This window comes from Myodes glareolus, chromosome 1, assembly GCF_982192425.1.
Source record: "Myodes glareolus chromosome 1, mMyoGla1.1, whole genome shotgun sequence".
In the NCBI taxonomy this organism is placed as follows: domain Eukaryota; kingdom Metazoa; phylum Chordata; class Mammalia; order Rodentia; family Cricetidae; genus Myodes; species Myodes glareolus.
In genome coordinates this window covers 76,456,461-76,479,664 of record NC_142026.1, presented here as the reverse complement: position 1 = coordinate 76,479,664, position 23,204 = coordinate 76,456,461, and the positions used below count along the sequence as shown (strand labels likewise).

General features: G+C 38.4%; 1 protein-coding gene across 9 annotated transcripts; it reads right to left on the bottom strand.

Moving 5' to 3' along the window:
* Positions 1 to 517: 517 nt before the first annotated feature.
* Positions 518 to 22,954, bottom strand: LOC125411814 (uncharacterized). Of its 9 annotated transcripts, none has more exons than XM_085691235.2 (5): positions 22,715 to 22,954; positions 12,620 to 12,702; positions 10,349 to 10,469; positions 7,256 to 7,382; positions 518 to 5,024 (listed from the first exon to the last, which is right to left on the bottom strand). In XM_085691235.2, the coding sequence occupies exons 3-5, from the start codon at positions 10,439 to 10,441 to the stop codon at positions 2,341 to 2,343; spliced, it is 2,904 nt and encodes a 967-aa protein (XP_085547361.1). In that variant the 5' UTR covers positions 10,442 to 10,469; positions 12,620 to 12,702; positions 22,715 to 22,954; the 3' UTR covers positions 518 to 2,340. The 9 variants fall into 9 exon arrangements, with proteins under 9 accessions (XP_085547361.1, XP_085547381.1, XP_085547391.1 ...); XM_085691255.2 differs by having other exon boundaries at positions 10,349 to 10,433; XM_085691265.2 differs by having other exon boundaries at positions 10,349 to 10,410.
* Between the last annotated feature and the right edge of the window lie 250 nt (positions 22,955 to 23,204).

The following is a 23,204-nucleotide window of genomic DNA, read 5'->3' as shown; positions in this document are numbered from 1 at the left end:
TTGAGTTTTCATTTCTTTGATTGAGTGATCCAATTCCCGTCTTCAAGCCTTGATGTGTGTCTTGGTGGTTAAATTCTCAGCACTCACATGTGCACCAAGATTCACTCTCTGCCTAGTGAGTATCCATACTACAAGTTGTTCTATTTCAGTTCACATTTCAACAAACAGCAATACTGAGAACACCTTAATGTTAATAAACAATGTTTTCATTAGTTGGCTACCTTCTTGTACTGAAATCCCTGAACCATTTATATAATGGCATGGTTATACACTGCAACACATTTCTTGGCAAAGGTCTAAAATGTCTGAATCTCACTATTTTTAATATCAATATTCTAATACAGTGCTTCGGAGTTGGAATATGTACTCCCCCATCTTTTCTTAGTACTTCAAAATGATCTTCAGGCACATTTCTGAGGATTTCTAAGGCATACATGAGCATGTATACATTGTCTTTTTCATAGGTCATCTGTTTCATAATTTACTCATATTTATATGGATCAACTAACACATGAAATGAAATTGAAAGTAAGTCTTTATTAAAGCCGTTTTCTTGAGATTAATCACATGATGAATTTTATGGTATGTCTGCAATATTACAGTTACTGAAAGACCTTAACAAAAAATTGAAATTCAATCATTTTGGGGTGGCTTGTAGACTAGAATTTCTAAGATAAAAGAGGAAACAAGGATATAAATATGCTCAATATTTGCTCATGGGCAGCAGTATTCAGAGGTTCATTGGAGCATAACTGAATCACAGGGTCTAAGCATTTAGAGGCATACATAGACACAGCCTGGTTTGTAATATGTCTCTGACAGTTTTATAGACATAGTTTCATTTGGCCCTTTGCGGACTGCTCTCTCTTTTCCCTGAAAGCAACAAAGAAAGCAGCCTCCTCTCTGAGGCTCCATAAGCCTATATGTTTTGTCTGTGTTGAGCTCCATTAACTAGACCAGGTACTACTATGGCAGTTAAGTCTGGAGCAGTGAGCACCAACAATCTTCCCTAGTATAGTTGACTCAAATACTTCCTCTATTACCATTTTTCTAGTGTACATGAAATTTTGAAGAATAGGGTCAACACATGTTGCATAAGAGTCGTTTCCTGGGTAAATGTAAAATACATATGCAACTAACCACCCAAATGGGGACTAACAGAAACAAATATGGATGCCACTGAAACTCAAGTTGTTAAAATAATGAGTTTAATTGGACTGATTACAGGAATATGGAGGAGTGTTGCAAAGTATCTGAATACACTGTACAAAGATGTGTCATTGTAATTGGTTAAATAAAAAGTTAAATGGCCTATAGTGAGGCAAGGAGAATAGGTGAAACTTCTGGGAAAAGAAAGGAACTGGAGATAAATCTAGGCATATGGAGAAGATGCTAACAAGACTCAGAACCTGGAGATACAGAATGAAAGGTTAAAAAAAAAAGCCACATGATAGCATGTAGACTAAAAATATGGGATAATTTAAGATAGAAGAGCTTGTTAGGAAAAAACCTAAGATATAGGCTGAGGTTCCAAAAGTAGTAAGTCTCTGTGTCATTATTTGTGAGCTTATGGCTCAAAGAAAAATATGGCTACTGAGGAGCCATTTATAAGGACAAAGGAACTCAAAGGTAATTACCATCATGAAACTTCAACATAGATTATGAACACTAGACACCGAGAGCACACTGCCCATCTGCAGGCATACCCACAGGCTAAAGGGTGCCCTATCTTCCTGGCTCAACTCATTTAAGCCTTATCTAAGAAGCATGATTGGTGTTTTGGGAGTAAAACACAGTGAACCCTGTCATATTCAGAAACTTCTTGAAGCTATTGAGTGGTTTATTTCCTATCTTAATCAGCTTCCTTTCAGGAAAGAATGCTTTACTGTACAGGAAATACCTACATAACCGCATATTACTCAGGTTTCTCCATTTTGTATTTATGAAATATTTGATGTTAAAAAAGTATGTTAGAATTTTTTCCACACTGTCACATTTTCAGAATTTTTCTTCAGTATTAACTTTTTGATATTTTCTAAGAGTTGAACATTGCTTAAAGGCTTTTACAAGTTTCTTGTGTTCACAATGATTCTCTAGTGAAGACCCTCTAGTAGTCCCTAACGATATAGCTTGGATAAAGCCATGCCACATTACTTACTTTGGCAACTTTTCTCAACAGTATGTATTTGATGTTTTATTAGACGTGAGTGTCAAATAAAGTCTTTGCCACATGCAACACATCTGTAATGTTTCTCACCTCTATGAATTTTCTGAGATATGAGTCAGCAGTAAAGGATTTCTCACATTCACTACATTTGTAAGGTTTCTCTTCTGTATGAACTATTTGATGTACTCTAAGATATGATCCACTGGTAAAAGATTTGTCACATTTATTGCATTTGTAAGGTTTCTCTCCTGTATGAATTCACTGATGGGTTTGAAGTCGTCATTTCCATATAAAGCATTCGCCATATTCATTACAATTGTAGGTTTCTCTCCTGTATGAATTCTTTGGTGTTCTCTAAGTTTGAATTTCAGGCTAAAGCATTTGCCACACTCATTGCATTCATAAGGTTTCTCCCGAGTATGAATTTTCTGATGTTTCTTTAGAAGTTGTTTTTTTACAAAGGATATGCCACATTCACTACATTTGTAAGGTTTCTCACCTCTATGAATTTTCTGATGCAATCTAAGATATGAGCCAGTGGTAAAGGATTTCTGACATTCACCACATTTGTAAGGTTTTTCTCCTGTATGAAATTTCCGATGTATTCTCAGATAGGACCCACTGGCAAATGACTTCTCACATTCACTGCATTTGTAAGGTTTCTCACCTGTATGAGTTCTCTGGTGCAACTGAAGAGATGAACAACTGGTAAAGGACTTCTTACACTCACTGCATTTGTAAGGATTCTCTTCTGCATGAATTTTCTTATGACTTTTAAGATCTGAATCAACTGAAAAGCATTTGTCACATTCACTACATTTATAAGGTTTCTCTCCTGTATGAACTGTCAGGTGTCTTCTTAGCTGTTGTTTTTGGATAAAGCCTTTGCCACATTCACTACATTTGTAGGGTCTCTCACCTGTATGAATGTTCTGATGCAACTGAAGAGATGAATTACTGCTAAAGGATTTGTCACATTCACTACATTTATAAGGCCTATTTCCTGTATGATTTGTCTGATGTCTCCTAAGTTGATGCTTCTGAATAAAGGATTTGTCACATTCACTGCATTTGTAAGGTTTCTCACCTGTATGGATTCTCTTATGCAGTCGAAGAGATGAATTACTGCTAAAGAATTTCTTACATTCACAGCATTCGTAAGGATTCTCTTCTGCATGAATTTTCTGATGGCTTCTAAGATCTGAAGCAACTGAAAAGGATTTCTCACATTCACTACATTTATAAGGCTTCTCTCCTGTATGAATTGTCAGGTGTCTTCTTAGCTGTTGTTTCTGGATAAATCCTTTTCCACATTCATTACATTTGTAAGGTCTCTCACCAGTATGAAATTTCTGATGCTGTCGAAGAGATGAACTACTACTAAAGCACTTCTTACATTCACTGCATTTGTAAGGATTCTCTTCTGCATGAATTTTCTGATGGTTTCTAAGATCTGAAGCAACTGAAAAGGATTTCTCACATCCATTACATTTATAAGGCTTCTCTCCTGTATGAATTGTCAGGTGTCTTCTTAGCTGTTGTTTCTGGATAAAGCCTTTGCCACATTCACTACATTTGTAGGGTCTCTCACCTTTATGGATGTTCTGATGCAATTTAAGATATGAACTACTGGTAAAGAATTTGTCACATTCACTACATTTATAAGGTTTCTCACCTGTATGGATGTTCTGATGCAATCGAAGAGATGAACTACTAGTAAAGCATTTGCCACATTCAACACATTTGTATGGTTTCACACCTGTATGAATGTTCTGATGCAATCTAAGGTATGAAGTACGGGCAAAAGCTTTCCCACATTCAGTGCATTTATAAGGCCTCTCGCCAGTATGAATTGTCAGATGTCTCCTAAGATGGTCTTTCTGGGAAAAGGATTTGTCACATTCACTACATGTGTAATTCTTCTCCCCTGTATGAAGTTTCTGATGGGTTTTTAGATGTGTCTGCTGGGTAAAGCATTTGCCACATTCCTTACATTTGTAAGGTTTCTCTCCTGTATGAATTCTTTGATGTGCTTTAAGTTTAGCTTTCTGAATAAATGCTTTATCACACTCAGTACATTTGTAAGGTTTCTCTCTTGTGTGAATCCTCTGATTTGTTTTAACATCTGAGGCAGTGGAAAGGGATTTGTCACATTCATTAAATCTGTCAAGTTTCTCTCCACTATGGCTTCTATCATGGCATTCTAGGTGTGACAATATGTAAAAATTACTACACTGCTTACATTCACGAGACTTATCTCCTCTATGAATTTTCTGATGTTTTTCAAGATCTGAGCAGCAAATGAAGCAATTATCATAATCAGTAAATTTGTAAGTTTCCTCTCCATTGTGGATTCTGTAACATCTTTTAAACTCTGATGAATTATAAAAGCACTTACTATTTTCAATACAATTGTAGGGTTTGTCTCCATAATGGATATTGTTATGTACTTTGAGTTGTGGTAAATGCAGAAAGATATTGCTATATTCTGTACATTTATAAGGTTTCTCCTCTGTATGAGAACCTTTATATCTACTGAGAATTGAGCATGTCTTGAAGCATTTTTCACATTTCTGGCATTGCTGTGGTTCCTTTCCACTGTGGATTTCTTTCAGTGTGAATTTATGATTAGAGTCAAAAGAGTTATCATTCTCTGTATTTTTTTGTTCTTCCTTTCCAGCATAGATTTGTTGATTTTGACTGATGTTGGAACAGAAATTTAAACAGCTTACACAGTTCTCACAGTTGGAGGGTTCTTCTTCTATGCTCTCACTTCTTTGCCTATTCACGTGATTATGGACATGATGCTTTGAGCAAACGTGAAGGTCCTTATATTCAACACACCTGTGATGGTTGTCTGGAAAATTAACATAATTAAGAATTATAGCAATTGATTCATGAATAACAGATTCAATAACTGAAATTCTCTAAGAAAGGTAAACTAACAATTCTTAAAAATAGAGTTTCAATCTTTTGCATTTAACTATCATTATATGAAAGTTCAGAAGAACCTCTACTCAAACTGCAAGGAAGGCTAATAACCTTTTCTCTCTTTTCTAAAACTTCTACAAGGCTTCTAAACTTTGTAGAAAAGAATGAGCAATAATGAACTCTAAGAAAGGAGTTCTCTGAAGGATCACATAAGATTCCCTATATTCTTGTTGTGTATGTTTCTGAGACATAGTCACATCATGTGCCTTCTTTGGTTAGGAACTCACTTTGTAACCCAGGCTAGAATGAAACTCACCTCTTGTTTCTTCCTCCCTACTGCTATGATTAAAACCATGTCAAGACTAAATATAGAGACCACATCTCAAACAACAAATAAATAAACAACAAGTTCACCCCCAAAAATCTTTTTTTAATTTAAAACCTCTCTTTTTAAGGGATCTAAGTGGGATGCATGGATTTCCTTGGGAAGGGGAAATAGAATGGATACGGAGAGTGAAATGGTGGTGGGTGGGAATGCAAAACAGGAGAGATCAGTTTGGAGGGAAGAGAATATGGGGCGAGATAATTGGAATTGTAGGACACTGGCATGTGTGATGTGTATGTGTAAATCTAGTACAGTAGTAGCTCCCAGGATTGTATGAGGATGACCCCAAAGAGAACTCCAAGAAACAGAGGATTCACAGTTTGAACTAGCCATCCTCTGTAACCAGGTAAGGCTTAACATATGGGACTGGAACACCAGATCAGGCACAAAACCTTTCGCCTACAATTTATCCCACCTGTAAGATGTGCTGGGTTAAAGGAGGTGTAGAATTTGTGGGCGGGGCTAACCGACGACTGATCAGATTTGAGGCCCTCACCATGAAATGAAGCCCATGCCTAATACTGTCTGGATAATCAGTAACCTGAGGCTAGACAGTCAAAAGACCCAAGATAGAAAAAATTCAAAATAATTATTTCTAATGATATTCTTATACACTCATACATCAGCGCCTAGTACAATTGTCATCAACGTGGCTACCAGCAGCATCTGACAGGAGCAGCAGAACCCATAGCGAAACATTACACAGAGTTCAAATTGGAGATCTCCATTAGGTCTGTCCCTTTGGAGCTCAGCGAATTCCAAGGAATAAGAGCAAGAAGTGGGTGAATCAGAGAGGTTGAGGACACCAGGAAAACACAGCCTACAGACATCAACTAGGTAGGGCTGATAGGTGCTCACAGAGACTGAAAGGGCAATCATGGAGACTGCACGGGTCTGTTCTAGGTCCTCTACATATATGTTACAGTTGTTAGCTTGGTGTTTTTGTGGGACTCCTACTAGTGTGAGTGGGGGCACCTCTGACTCTTTTGACTGCTTTCCTCCTACTGGACCTTTTAGAGACTCTCTCCTCTTACTTGGATGACTCATCCAACCTTAATATGAGGAACTGTGTCTAGCCTTACTTTCTTTGTTTATTTGTTTTTGTTTTCAAGACAGGGTTTCTCTGTGTAGCACTCACTAGCTGTCCTGGAACTCATTCTGTAGACCAGGCTGGCCTTGAGCTCAGAAATCTGCCAGCCTCTGCCTTCTGAGTGCTGGGATTAAAGGGGTATGAACTAATGCCCTGCTATGTATAATCTTCTTGCATCTAGTTATACTGTGTTGAGATCTCTGGAAGACTTGCTCCTTTCTGAAAAGAAATGAAAAATGACTGGATCTGAGGGAGAAGAGAGATTGGGGGAGATGGGAGGAATGAAAGAAGGGGAAACTGGGACTGGGATGTATTAAAAAGAAACAAATGAACAAACAAAATTCTCCTTTTTTAAAAACTCAGAAATAGGAGAATAGTTTAATTCAATAGTAAATAAAAACTTTACACAGTATACTGTAATATCTGTCCTTGCCCTAAATATTCAATTGCCTTTGAACTTTGAGGTTTTCATTAAAAACAAGAAAGAAGGCTGGAGAGAATCAGCAGTATCTAGCATTCGTTACTCTTCCAGAGAACATAGAAAATGAAAAGGATTATATTGATAACCAGTATTTTCCTTATTTCTGGGAGTCTCTAGACAGTTCAGGGAGTTTACATACATCCATACAAGTAGGTAAATACAAATGATAAACCAGGAATTCTACAAGAAGAGTATTTTTACCTATAAAGACTAGATTGCTGTAATTCTCCAACATTACATCCACGTACAAAGCCCTCTGAGCAGAGTCCAGGCATTCCCACTCCTCATGGGAGAAGTCCACAGCCACATCCTGAAATGTCAACAGACCCTGTAATGGATAATTAATTAAACATTTAGCATGAACTGCTGGACAAAATACTTTCTTAGGTAAGAGACACCTAAAAAGTTAGAGATATTTTGTGATACAGGTGAGTTATGAATATTAGTCAAACACTAGTTTTCTAAATGTGCTACAGAGATGACTCAGAAGTTAAGAGCACCGGATGCTCTCCCAGATGACCATAGTTGGACTCCCAGCACCCAGATGGCACCTTTCCAGTTCCATACTACTCAATGTTCTCTACTAAATTATATAGGCAGGAGACACAGACAGCATTCACACATTTATTCAGCCAAATATACAAACAGAATAAGATAAAACTGAAAGTTAATTTTAATAAAAGATACTTTCTACAGTACAGATAAAGTACTGTAGAAATTGTAGATGATTGTAGTTCATCTCTGTGAAAACAGGGTAGCATAATAGTACCACAACCAGCAAATTTGTAAGTAATATAAGATACAGACTTAAGGTCTAGATGCAAGAATGTACCTTTACAAATGCTGCCTTGAAATCAAAGATGTTCACACAGTCATATCTCACAAGGAAAAGTTAGGATGAGCAAAAATGCTTCTAAATTCTACAACTCTCAATCTTGCTCAAATATGGATGCTGTCTCTTTGCAGTTAGGCCTCATATGACTCTATTCTAACATTCTCAGTTCAGATCCTGAGCACTAGTTATAAAGTTGCATGCTTTCTAGAACAAAGAGGTAAATTATAGAATGTAAAATTCATGGATGAATTAAGTTAGAGATTTTTCTTTAAATAGTAAAGAGTATAATATCAGTATATACATTTAACATTCCAAACAACTCATAGAATCAACTATCCTGAAGTTTTTTGTGAAAATATTTGCAGTCATGAAATAGAAAAATCTGCCATAGACAATGTTAATATTATCCAGATATTTCTAAAAGCAGACACACCCAATACAGATAATAACAATTTCAGAAATTCAATGATGTTTTACTACAGGATGAGAAAAATATTTACAAATAAACATTGTATGTGACAATACATTCAGATGAAGTAAAAGGTTTTCTGTGTTTGAAATGAAGGTATTAAGTGTGTGGGAACTATTCTAATTATCTATTAGTTTTGACTATATTATTGCTCATGAGATTGGCACACTTGACAATTTCAATCTTCAAATTTCAACTCTACTCTTTTATTCAGCATTTGAGCTGAACTGTCTAACAGAATTCTGGGTTGCATAGATAAGAATCAGTTATGATTTCTCCTTCATTTTTCCAAAAATAGAAGACACAGTGATATAAACTGGCTCTACATTGAGTGTGTACCACAAATGTAAATCTGGGGGGCTGGAAAGACAACTCAGAAATAAAGAACTTTTGCTGTTCCTGCAGGAAATTGTACTTCATTCTCTCTACACACAGGGCATCTCAGTACAGTACCTAACTCTAGTACCAAGTGTTAGGGGTCCACAGGCATCGTGTAGGAAAACACAATGCAGATAAATACTCACGTACTTAAATTAAAATATTTTTAAAGAATGAGAAGAAAACCTGTCCATTGCAACAATTCTTCAAAGTCTCTACATCTTTAATATACTTATACTAAGGCTCCAGGGAAAGAAAAAACTTAGGGTTGGGGGAACAAACCTTCTTCCTCCAAAAGAAGAGAGTGAAATCTGTACAAGGGACATTCATTAACATATAAAAATTGGTGGCATATATACAGCACCAAGTGAATGTTCTTTAGAAAATTCTTACTGATATATTGAACATGATGCAATATAGAGATAGAGACAGTAGTATTTATACCCTGTCTGAAAAATAAAATAGAAGTCAAAGAGAAAATACTATTTTGTGTACTGAGAACTTTGTACTGCACATTTTTTATCAAGAGAATGGTATAAACAGGATCTCTCTTGAAATGGAAAGATCAGGTGTCAACACCCATCATCATTGTGTGACATCAAACGTAAAAGAAAATCTAGTGTATTGAAATTTGCATTTCCTCATAAAACATAAGTTTTTATGGCAAGAATAAGACACACATTCCTTCCACTATCTGTGCTTTATGAGGTGCTGAAATATTTAGTACTAGGATTCATGACAGAGTGTTTCTTTTAATTTTACATTGCCACAAATTGCTCAGTGAAGTCAGTCAAAGTTTCTTGTACTTGCATGGCTATTTTCACAAACCTGACTTTGGAAAACTGATCAAACCTGACAGGAAATCTATGCTGAACACGAAACCTTCCTTCCTCACTAATATATAAGGACACAAGTTCATTGTGTATAGGAAATGGTCCTCAATATAGTTTTTTGATCATCAATTACAATAGAATCTCTTTCAGTATTATAGGTCTTAACCCTTAAAAAATGTCCTCATTGAAATAACCAAGGGAGGCTACAATGGGATAAAAATGTGATACAGAGTTGAAAGATTTAAGGACTTAATCTTGACAATCAGAAAAGAAAATGAAAAAAAGAACACTAGAAAATAAACATTTTAGATAATTTAGTGACTTGAATAGGAATGGCCCCATAGGCGCATAGATTGGAATGCTTTGTCACCAGGGAGTGGAACTATTAGGAGATGTGGCTTTGTTGGAGTAGGTGTGGCCTTGTTAGAGGATGTGTGTCACTGGGGGTATGCTATGAGATTTTCAGAAGCTCAAGTCTGGTCCTGTGTCCCTTCCTTCTACCTGCTGATCAAATGTAGAATTCTTGGCTTCTTCTCCAGCACCATGTCAGACTGCATAATACCATCCTTTCTGCCATGACAATAAAGGTCTAAACCTCTGAACCTTTAAACCAGCCCTAAATTAAATGTTTTCCTTTATAAGAGATGTTGTGGTCATGGTGTCTCCTCACAGTAAGAGAAACCCTAACACAGATGACAATATAATAAGAAAAGAAATAAAGGCTCACACAATTTCAATAATAAAAACAATTTTCAAAGAAATGCAGATATAACACTGACCTGGGGTACATTTGTAGGACAATCATCCATTCTTCCTGTTGGTCTTCTCTCAGTTTCTGTCTCTGGAGCAAACACCAGAACTTTTCTTGACATTTCACATCAACATATCCAAAATACAAAGCTAAAATTAACACAATGTTACAGATGATGCCAAAACAGGTAAGACTACCAAACACCCAAAAGATACTAAAGGACTTCACAACATCCCTACAGAGAGGGGAACATGGGAGGATATACTTTGAGTGGTGAAAGAGAATAACTGTCAATATTATCATTGCACCCAGAAACATAGGCTCTTAAAATTCACGGAGGGAAGTTCACTTGAAGAAAGTCTGAAATAACACAGATTATGCACTCAAGAAGCACTGTAGTTGATAATTAGAGACAAAATATATATAAAAAACTAAGAGAGAAACTATCAAGGACAACACAGGAAATAAGACATTTAACATAGAGAATAGCTAAGGAGTAACTACCATGTCCAAAACACAGTAAATCACGATTTCAATCTGGAGGAAAAATACTGATGATACCTGGTAATGAAATGGACCAATCCTATGCTGATCCCTCATGATTTGCAGGAACTGCTCTATTTGTTTCCCTCACATTGAAATAGCAGGCAGCTGCAAAATTCTTATGACCAAATTTAAACAATAGTTGAAAACAAATCCATGTAAATGAACAACCAAACTCTCAGAACCAACCACAGATATTTATCAATTACACTAAAAATTCAAAACGTATTCAATGAGGTAAGCTGAAAGAATGACCACTAAATGAATCTAGAATATTCATGCTTTCATCAACAAAAATACGACAATAAAATGAAAATCAGCTTGCAACTCTAAAATCTATACTATTAATAAAAATTCAAGGGAGAGAGAGAGAGAGATTGGGATTCAACCTGAAGATCCGAAAAGCAAAACAGCCAGCCCTGGCTCTTACCTCGACCTCAGTCCAAAACAGCACTCCTGCCTCTAGGAACATCAGAATGAGACTGTGTCTGAGAGCTGCTTCTTCACATTTTATAATGCTCTCTAGTTCTGGGACTAAAGGCATTCACCACTGGGATTAAAGGCATGCATTGCCCAGTTTCTATGGCAACTAGTGTGGATACTGGGATTAATGGTACATTACCACTGTCTGACTGGAAGGCTGACCAGTGTGGCTATCTTACTTCCCTGATCCTCTGGTATAGGAGAATTGTCTGTCGATCATGTTTTAAATAAACACTGATTGGTCAGACAGGAAGTATAGGTGGGGCGAGAAGAACAGGAGTATTCTGGGAAGGAGGAAGCCCATTCCTCCGACTCCTGCCAAGACCACCAAAGAAGCAAGATGTGACCTGCCTGCTGAGAAAGGTACCGCGTCATGTGGCTAACATAAATAACAATGGGTTAATATAAGCTATAAGAACTAATAAGTAGCCTAAGCTAATGGCCAATCAGTTTATAATCTTATGGAGACTTCTGTATGATTTTCTTTGGGGCTTGCCAGCTGTGGGGTATTGGGCAGGACAGAAATCCCAACAAGCCGGCCCTCATGTTACAGAATGGTGCCCTCATGGATAACTGCATCCACAGAAAGCCTGAGAAACCTTGGGAAAAAATAAAGCATGGCTTCTTGGTACCAGCAATTTCACGGGGCTGCTCTGCTTGCTAGAGGCAAGCAAGCACTTTCATTTAAGAGAGGCTTCCTGACTCAGTTTTAGGAGTAAAACCTTACAGCTCCTTTAAAAGGTCCTGCCACAAAACACTTAAACAGTGTTGATGAAAAGCTGAATGCATGCTTTTTGGTTTCCAGCTGTAGCAGGAAAAAAGCTGCGCTGTTTTAAAATGCCAGCTTTCTGGGCTGTCCTGCCAGGGCAATCTCAGTGACTCTTTCAGGCAGGTGGCCCAACTATGGAGCATTTGAGTGTTGTTTGTGGACACACTGTTGAAGCTTGCTTGCTGGCAAGGACCTTGAAACCCTGTAGAATTGTGGCAATAATTGTGGCTACAGCTGGTGCCTCAGCCATGAGGCTGAAATCTCAGAAAGCTAAGAAATAGGCTGGATCTAGCCATCAATGCCATAGCTTTAATCCTCTCCATACTGCTTAGCAAATTAAAGACTCATATAGTCTGAAAAAGAGAGATATACAGTAAAGAGAGATTCAAAGACAAAGAAAACCTGTAAATGGCTAACAGTGTGTTAAAAATATATGCAGGCTAAAGGTTAAAGTTCTTAAAGAAAAAAGAAAGAAAGAGAGTAGTTGAGTGTGGTGGTACATACCTTTAATTCCAAAACTTGGGAGGCAGAGGAAGATTGACCTCTGTGACTTCAAGGTGTGGCAGCACACACCTTTAATTCCAGCACTGGGGAGGCAGAGACAGGAGAACCTGTGAGTTCAAGGACAGCCTGGTCTACAGGGGGAGTTCTAGGACAAATATACACAGAGAACCCGACTCAAAAATCCAAAAAGTAAAAAAAGAGATAGAAGTTAAAATCAAGCCACGTAAAGATGAAAAATACACAGAGAATCTTGATACTGTATGTTATTATGCTCTTTTTGAATTGTTTAAATGCCGAGGAAGGAGCAACAGCTGCTAAAAGATATTTGCTTATAAATGCTGTTGAATTAATCCAAGATAGGTATTTTGAAAATACCTTGACTTCAAAATTGAGGCCAAAAGGTTTGTTACTTTGGAGAAGAGATTTTGCTTTTGTTTCCATAGGAAATGAGAGACTGTAGATTCATTCTGAGTTAAGAAAAATCCAGTTTGATCAAGAAAGATCACCTGAGAATTCTCCGGTAGGAACAGATGGCCCAGATGTCTGAGTTCTACATCCAGAACAGATTCAAGATGCTGCCTGAGATGATCAAGACTCACGAGATACTCCAGTCAGGACTTGATAATAATTCTAAATTTTCTTTAGGTCCCCAGAAGATTATCAGTGCCCCCAACCAGCCAGAAATAGCCTGGAATACTATGCCCACATTCCCAAAAATGGACTATGGATATTTTCCTTTGCTTTTTTTTTTAAAAAAAAAAAAGAGGGGGAAGTGGTGCGGGAGAATTGTCTGTATTCTGTCAATCATGTTTTAAATAAACGCTGATTGGCCAGGCAGGAAGTATAGGCGGGTCAACCAGACAGGAAGCAGAGGCAGGGCAAGAAGAACAGTATTCTGGGAAGAAGAAGCTCTCTCTCCACAGTTCTGCCCAGACGACCAAAGAAGCAATATGTGACCTTCCCCACTGAGAAAGGTACTGAGCCATGTGGCTAACATAGATAAGAACAATGGGTTAATATAAGCTACAAGAGCTAATAAGAAGCCTGAGCTAATGGGCCAATCAGTTTATAATTAATGCAGACTCTCTGTGTGATTTTCTTTGGGGGCTTACTGGCTGTGGGAACTGGGCAGGACAGAAACCCCAACAAGCCACTCCTCATGTTACAATCCTCAAGCAAGCTTTATTTATTAAAATACAATTGAAATGCCACTACAATAGTATGACAGAATAGGTGAGAAATTGTCAGTTTTGACAAAGGAAATAAAAATATTTCAACAGTTTTACTAATCTTACCCAGAAGAAACCAGAGGACACATGAATGGAGGATACATATTTTTAAAATAACAAAAAAGAACTTCAGAGCAATAATAAAAACAGAATGTGTCCTCCCTATAGGTGGTTCCATGAGAACATAAGTGGAATTCACACTAGCAACATGAAATTGGACAGCAATATAGCGATGATGATGAAATGCAACAAGAAAAAGAACTTCCAGTAAATAGCACCACATATGGCCAACTCTCTACAGAGAAGAATATACACGAGCTTTAGGGACCTTAGGCTCAACTGCAAACCTTGTGATTTATTTCTCAATGCATTCACAGACTAACCACACGAAAGAGACTGTAGGCTGTGGCTTACACCACAATTAACACTCAGGCATTAATCCAAGTTTCCTGATGCAGATGCTGACTCCTGTTGGGCTATCATGAACCATTTAGAGAAGAAACGTGTCCTCTTTCTACAGCACATCTTACTGATAGAGGTGCAAATTTTAGAGCACTGAAATCCCATAGTAGAAATTAATGATACAGACTCAAAAAAGAATACAAGGAGTCAATGTAGACTTACTGCAGTTAAAAAATAAAAGCAAAAAACCACATATACAAAACATTTTCTGAATAGGAAAATGAATCTCCATATAACAGAATTGAAAAGGAGACAATGCAATGTATGTTAATGATGCCAGTAATACCTTATGGAGTGTCGTGGAGAGTCATATGCAAATAAATCAGAATAGAAAAAGAAAAGGATGGGTTCTTTTTTAGAAATAAGGAAAGAAATCAGCCTTCTGTATCATGAAATAAGAACAGGTATTAAGCAAATGTTGGACTTGATGCACTCAGTGTTTCCTCTAACAGTGTCTGTGGACTGAACAGATTTAGCATAGAATCTTCTAATTCCTACAGAAAAAACTCTACTAATCCTCCACAGAGAATACTGCAAGAAACATAAAGAAAAGGAATGCAAGAAAGTCATCACACAAAGTTGCTTTATTTTGATATACAAAGCAAGCAGGTGACAACAAAAAATATGAGCATAGGAAAAAAAAAACCTCAGACCACTTTCCAGTACATTGTCTCTGATAAATGTGGAAATGGAATGCAAGGATTTCAAGCAAGAAATACAGGACTGTTTCAACAGCCACAAGCCAATTCATTCAAGGAATAAAATACATAGATTCAGTGAGAGAAGATACATGATCATGTCAATAGATCAATAAAAGATCTGTGGGAAAATGTGACTTTTGTTCAATATAAAACTAAAGAATATGAGGAGAAAAGTAACAGCTCAGCATAATGAATACAAAAGAAAAAACCTAAACCCATCCTACTCCACTTATAGTATCTAAAGAAGTCTTGAAATCCCGATGTAGCATTCAAACCACTAAATGCACTCTGCAGATTGCTGGGAGAGATGATCAGATCCCACAGACAAGGATACTGTGTACTGCAATGTCAACTTGCCAGGCATATTATGCCATTAGTATAATACAGCCAAGACTATTTGTAGGTAACAGAAAGTTTTCTGCTGTGATCTAAGGTCAGTTTTACAATGGAAATATACAGATTGTTATGAAAACTGGCCAAAAGACAAGGAATGGAAAGGTTACAGGCCCTAGGAGAGAATCTGCGCCTGACATTTTGCAACTTTAAATGGTTCTGCTTGGAGTAGGAGGGCCTTCTGTCTATGTGTTACTTTCATTGGTCAAATAAAGAAACTGCCTTGGCTTTTTGATAGGACAGCAACTTAGATAGGCAGAGTAGACTGAACAGAAGGCTGGGAGAAAGCAGAGTCAGGCAGACGCCATGATTCTCCGGCCCGAGATTGATGTAGGTTAGAATCTTGCCAGTAAGTCACAGTCTCGTGATGCTAAACAGATTATTAAAAAAATGGGTTAATCAAGATGTGAGAGTTAGCCAATAAGAGGCTAGAACTAATGGGCCAGGCAGTGTTTAAATGAATACAATTTGTGTGTTGTTATTTTGGGTGTAAACTAGCCAGTCGGGAGCCAGGCGGCAGGAAAGTGGCCCGCTGCTCCTTTTACTACATCTGCTCACACTGCAGCCTGGTGCTGCTTTCAGACTCAGCCAAGGAATGTCATTTACAACAGAAAACATTTATTCAGATACTCATGAATGCATATCCAGAGATGGAAAAACTCATATTACCACATCCAAATCTCAGGAACCATTACAGGTGGTGTGGAGACTATTAAATCTGGAGGATGGGTGGTAGTGCACACCTGTAATCCCAGCACTTGGGAGGCAGAGGCAAGTGGATCTCACTGAGTTTGAGGCCAACCTGGTCTACAATGTGAGTGCAACCCAGAACAGTCAGGGTTGTTACATGGAGAAACCCTGTCTCGAATGACCCCCCCAAAAAGTCTGGAGGATAGGGTGCGAACTGGTACTGTCATATCACATGGCAGTTGGAATTATGAACACATGGAGAGCCAGGCTACCTGTGTAAAACCTCACCCAAAACATACATGAAATAAGAGTAGGAAGAATGTGAAGGAAATGTGGATAACCATGGATAGGATAAAGAATAATAAGAGGGTAATGGTGCAAGCTCTTGGGGTGGGAATTGGGAGAAGAAGGGGAGAGCCAGGTACAAAAGCCATTCTGTTTAAAATTCAAGTGAGAAAACATGGAGTTAGAAAGAATTGATGATTCTAAATTTCAGGATCATTGTAATAGCCACAATCTGTAGCACAATTAATAAAAAGCCAGAGACAGATATTGGGGTTCAAGATGAAGATCAGAAAAACAAAGCAGCCAAGTCACTAGAGAGTTCTTATCTCTACCAAGGCTCAGACAAAAGAGGGGTGATCCTGCAATGCTCCCCACCAACCTCAGACGCCACATACTCCAGTGACTTCCTCTCTCTTCCCCTTTATATTCCTCTCTCCACCCACTCTTGTCACTCTTGTCGCCACCTCCCTAGTGCTGGGATTAAAGGTGTGTGACTCCCTAGTACTGGGATTAAAGATGTGAGCTATTACTGCCTGGTCTCTAGAGGATTAGTTTTACCCTCTGATCTTCAGGCAAGCTTATTTATTTAAACACAAATGAACTATCACTATAACAATCACAAAAACAAGCAAGCAAACAAACAACAACAAAAAAAGATACTGCAAACCCTCTACCAGGATATTTTTCTGTATTAGTCTAACAACCATAATATCAATGAAAAATCAAGAAAAGCACCAATTGATATCATCAAAAATTTACTAACAACAGTAAGATAAATACAACAGAATTCTGAGAGCCAGGAATGATTAGGATGTTGTTGTGAATTTACAATATTTAACATTCCATGCATTGGGGCTTCATTGTCAGCATCAGGATGGTAAGGAAATGTGGGCATGGCAATGCATGAATTTTGAAGATAAAAATCAGGACATTTTCACTTGGTGCTTCACTTAGTGACCTTTGCCTGTGACATTCAGCTTGAGTACTACTGTCACCTCTCTCGGAAAGAAAATAAAAAATTCCTGCTCAAGTCACAGATGCTGTGCTTCAAATTCACCAATGTTTAATATGGAAGGAGAATATGTCCCATGATTTAATTCTGTCCATGACTTCAACTTTAAAAGTACATTTTTCTACTTCATGGAGCATAGACAAGAAGCCATAGTGGGGTATGATAAATAACAAATGATTTTTACATGCTTCCAACATGAAGTTCCCTGTTCAGGGCTTCAACTTAAAAACCTGTGAACTGCTATTTCCTCAAACACAGACATGCCTCTGAACAGATAAATTTTTGCACTTTAGTGACTTCTATTCAAAGGGTGCTGAGCATGTGACCCAAGCAATAAATGGGATGGGCAAGAATATCAGAGACCTTGGACACCTCTAGGTCACTAGCACTTGTTTGAGCATGAACTGTGTACAAGACACAAATCTCAAGCTGGCTATGTCTGGTGTTCAGAAAGTAGAAAGAAGAGCACAGTAGGGGCCAGAGAGATGGCTCAGAGGTTAAGAGCACTGGCTGCTCTTGCAGAGGTGCTGAGTTCGATTCCCAGCACCCACATGGTGGCTCACAACCATCTGTAATGAGATCTGGTGCCCTCTTCTGGCCTGCAGACATACACACAGGAGGAGCACTACATACAAAATAAACAAACAAACAAACAAATAAATAAATAAATTTATTTTAAAAAGAAAAAGAAGAGCACAGTAGTCTAGACTAATATTCCCTTTTAAGGACAGTCCCTTAAAAGCTGCCTCATCTCCCATATCCATCCTGCTATTCTCAAATCTAAAAACTGTGACAATGGACATCTACTTTTTAATTATCTTCCCGTACACTTTAATAAAATCACAGGCTTGAACAATGCAATTTTATGCATATTTAGCCATATTCTGAAGTCAGGAGATTATAGAATGATAGATATATTAGGAACCATGGAAGAAAACTGTCAACCATAGTGTTACACTCAGAAAAAAAAAAATGAACGTTATAATTGATGGAAAATACATTTGAAAGTAGAAACACTAACACAGAGCTTTCAATCAATAACCTCATGCATTAGATGACACTAGGAAAATTATGTACAAAAGAATCAGACATGAACTATCCAAGGGGACACAGGAAAAAATAAAATTCATGTGAGGAATAAAGGAGAAGAGGACTAGAAAGAAATCTACCATGTACAACACGGGAAAGCACTTATAGAGTAATTGGAGAACAATACAACCATAAATCCTTATAAACCAAAGACAGCTGGGGGATGGTAGTACACTCCTTTAATCCCAGCACTTGGGAGGCAGAGACAGGCAGATATCTGTGAGTTTGAGGATCAGTCTAGTCTACAGAGTGAATGCCAGGACAGCCAAGGTTGCACAGAGAATCCCCATCTGGACAAACCCAAAAAACAAACAAACAAAAACACCCCAAAGGCATAAAATCTTAGTATGAACAGAATTTACTCCACCAATCTTCATCATGACTTCATGAAAAAACATCCCTATTAGAAGCCAAAATAAATAAAAAACATCTGAGCACAACAGAGAGTATATGAGTCAATTTAGGTTTATGACCCAGCAAGAAATAATGTACAGTATTGCTCCTGACATGGTAACCAGACACCAGTTCACATTCTCCTCAGCTGTTTCTAATACAGTTTTAATCCAGATAAAAGAAATAGAGGGAATATTACAGAAGAGGAAGCAAAAGTTGGTAAGAGTTGGAGGATGGGGAGGTAACTCATGGAAAAATCTTGCCATATGACATGGCAGTTGGATTTAAGAACACAACGGCTAAGATATCTAGCCCAAACTTGTCCAAAATCATACATGAAATATGAGGGGGAAGAATGGGAAAAAAAGGTGGCCAACCAAGGACAGGACACAGGGTGATAAGGGTGTAACGGTGAGTGAAAAAACTGATACAATTATCAGATATTAATATTCATTGATTATGAAAAAACTTATACAAATAGAACTCAAGGGGCGCTATCAATGCCTAGTTGGAAGCAAAACTTTTTTTATCATCTATATAACCAAGCAGTTAGAAAGGCTTCATATGAACTGCTATTGCTTCTCTTTATTTAATTAATTAAATTTAATTAATTTAATTAAAACTCAACAAAAAATAGCAAATTTTTTTAAAAAGGAAAAAATTAATCAAGGAGAACAGAGATCTCTGAAATGGAATTGTTCACTGAAACGAGGACACTAGAAAGTGAAAACCTTGCATGCACATTATTATGAAAATTACAGTGTTAAGTGATTCATATGGCTAACTCAAAATCCATTAACAATCAATCTCCTCACAATAAACTTCAAAGATACATTAAAGAGAATCCTACAAGTTTACATGGAGGCACTATGACCGGGTGAGTGTAGGGCAAGCCCAGGAACATAGAGCAGAGCTTGAGCTTGATTCGTGCGAACTCCCTCATGATTTCTGATGACAGTGAAAAGCCACACAAACAACGGCACCATGGCTGTGGCGAAAGAGAAGACACCCAATGCTATAAGAGCAGCAGATGAAGAACAAGCCCAAGGAGCTGTGACCATCTGAGTTTCACCAAAACACCTAAAAGGTATGTTACAGAATAGGCAGCCTCATCAAATAATGGTATCAGGAAAAGTAAACATCCACATATAAAAGAATGAAACTGTGACCAATTCAATGAATTGTGAAATCTGGAGATTCACACAGTGGGATATGCATTAATATATAGACATAGTGATCTAAATGAGATAACAAATTATCAGAACACAAGAGCAAGAACTGACAAACAAGACTGCATGCAATTAAAAACTTGCACACAATTGGTAATTATTATGAAGAAATAAATATCTTCTTCATATACATCTACAGTATGTATATATTTCTTAGCATAGTTTTCATAGTATGAAACAAAAATGTTCGAAATTTATTAGACATTAAAAAAGGGGAAAAAATCACAAAGCAAATAAATAATATTGTAATCAATAATAAGAAAATGAACTGAACACATAACCTTATAGAAGAGAAGTGGGAAGTACACTTAAACGCATTGGCACAGGGAACCACTTCCTAAATAGAACCCCAGCAGCACAGACACGGAGAAACAATTAATAAATGGGACCTCCTGAAACCGAAAAGCTTCTGTAAAGCAAAGAACACGGTCAACAAGACAAAATGATAGCCTACAGAATGAGAAAAGATCTTCACTAACCCCACATCAGACAGAGGTCTGATCTCCAAAATACACAAAGAACTCAAGAAATTGGACACCAAAAGAACACATAATCCAATAAAAAAAAATAGAGTACAGACCTAAACAGAAAACTCTCAACAGAGGAATCTAAAATGGCTGAGAGACACATAAGGAAATGTTCAACATCCTTAGTCATCAGAGAAATGCAAATCAAAACAACTCTGACATTCCATCTTACACTGTAAGAATGGTCAAGATCAAAAACACTGATGACAACTTATGCTGGAGAGGTTGTGGGGAAAAGGGAACACTTCTGCATTGCTGGTGGGAATGCAAGCTGGTCCAACCCCTTTGGATGTCAGTGTGGTGATTTCTCAGAAAATTAGGAAACAACGTTCCTCAAGACTCAGTAATACCACTTTTGGGTATATATCCAAAGGATGCTCATTCGTGCCACAAGGACATGTGATCAACTATGTACATAGCAGCTTTGTTTGTCATAGTCGGAACCTGGACACAACCTAAATGCTCCTCGACCAAAGAATGGATAAGGAAAATGTGGTACAGTTACACAATGGAGTACTACGCAGCAGAAAAAAATAACAGCTTGAATTTTGCAGGAAAATAGATGGAGCTAGACAACATCATTTTTGAGTGAAGTAACCCAGACACAGAAAGACAATTATCACATGTACTCACTCACAGGTGGTTTTTAAACATAAAGCAAAGAAAGCCATCCCACAAACCACAATCCCAGAGAACATAGACAACAATGAGGCCACTAAGAGAGACTTACAAAGAGCTAATCTACATGGGAAGTAGAAAAAGACAAGATCTCCTGATTAAGTTGGGAGCATGGGAACCTTGGGGGAAGATTGAAGTGGGGAGGGGAGAGACAGGGAGGGGAGCAGAGAAAAATGTAGAGCTCAATAAATATCAATAAAAAAATAATTGATGTGTAACACATGCCAAAGGAAGAGAAATTGTCTCTCTCACACGCACACACATTCACTCGCACGCGCACACACACACATACACGTCTCTCTAGTAAAGAGCATTTCACTTTACTCTGCGAGGTGTGAGACTCATTCACACACAGCGCTCTCTCTCTCTCTCTCTCTCTCTCTCTTTCTCACACACACACACACACACACACACACACACACACACACACACACACACACGGTAGTTTGCTCAGCAAGGGAGACTGCAAGAAAACTATTCTCACCCTCAGAATCGACACTGCTGCAATTCTACAACAGGAGATCTCAGCTAAAAGCCCTGTGAACAGGGTTTAGGCATTCCCATTTCTGCAGAAAGCCCACAGTCACAGTACTGAATGTCAAGAAACCCCGAAATAAAATACAATAGTTTGGTCACGTGTGCATGGGCAGAATGCTTTTCTTCAACCAAGGTTACATTTTTTTTTTCTGATACAGGTGAGTGATAATAATTATTCGAAAGATGCTTTCTAAAAATTTGTTTCATAAGTATGCTAATTATAAAATACTGTAGCCTGATAAACTCTGACAGCATGCATACTGCCTGGACCATGCACTTGCCTGGACCTAGGATGTAGCATGAGAACACAACATATGACACATCTGAATGCAGTATTTACATCTAGACGGCATATATCTCGAAAAAAAGATGGGCAGTAAAAACTTTACTCAGCAAATGTTAATGTTTTCATTTGCTGGAGCCCTCGATAAAGTGTATTTTTGATACAATCAAATCTGCACTGGTTCCTCATGTGATCAACACCGACAAAGCTCGGTGGGAATGCCAACTCCTCAGTGCGGAAGTCTACTCTCCTGAATAGGCAAATGGTAAAACGGGAGTTAGAATGCAAGGATGAATTTAAATTACAGGAGCTTTGGAATTGTCGCAATAGCAAGGGGAACCCTGTTTGCAAACAGCAGACAATATAACACTCTACCAGATTACGGTATGAATTATTTTAGAACAAGACTCTGGGAACAGTAAAGGTGAGAAAAATCATGACAAAACACCAGTCCATAGGCTCTCAAACGTACAGACAATGAAACGATATCCACAACAGAATTTTGAAAGCTGTGTCCTTCTGAACAGCCTCAGCGTGCACACCCTGGGCCCTTCCCTCCTGGGTCCCAGCCCCGCAGCTCCTCTGACCTGCGAGGTTCCAGGGCCGCAGGGCTGCGGTTCCCGTCACGGTGCTGCTGACTGCTGACTTTCCCAGGCAGCCTCGCGGCGACCGCGACTCCGGGGAGTTTTTGGTCCCTGAACTCCCGGTAGTGTCTTCCCTACCCAGTTCCAGACAACCGTGATCCCGAGTCCAACACGGAATGGTGGAATTTCCTGTTCTTCAGCCCTGGTTCCTTGGTGCGGCTCCTGCTGCCCACCCCCTCCGCCCCGCACAAGGCGCTTCCGGTGACGTGCTTCCTCTAAACCCGTCTAAGGCGCGCTGTTTTTCTTTAGTTTCTGAAGTACAAGAACTGCTTCTAGCCCCTTAAACTGCCCTGATTGACAGGTGTCCCCGCCCCATTCGGGGCCCGTCCCTCCCACTTCATCTGCGGCTTCCTTCCAAATAGCTCAGGCCATCAGGCCGCCCTGGACCCGCTCTGCACAGCCTCCCCACATTCTTGCTTCCAGCCTAGAGCAG

Bases quoted from the DNA above. Each gene is read 5' to 3' on its own strand.
- LOC125411814 (XM_085691235.2), bottom strand. From the start codon at position 10,441: ATGTCAAGAAAAGTTCTGGTGTTTGCTCCAGAGACAGAAACTGAGAGA. The intron at 7,383-10,348 runs GTCAGTGTTATA...TATCCATTACAG, and splicing joins GTCCTACAAATGTACCCCAG to GGTCTGTTGACATTTCAGGA. The intron at 5,025-7,255 runs GTAAAAATACTC...TTAATTTTCCAG, and splicing joins CAGCAATCTAGTCTTTATAG to ACAACCATCACAGGTGTGTT.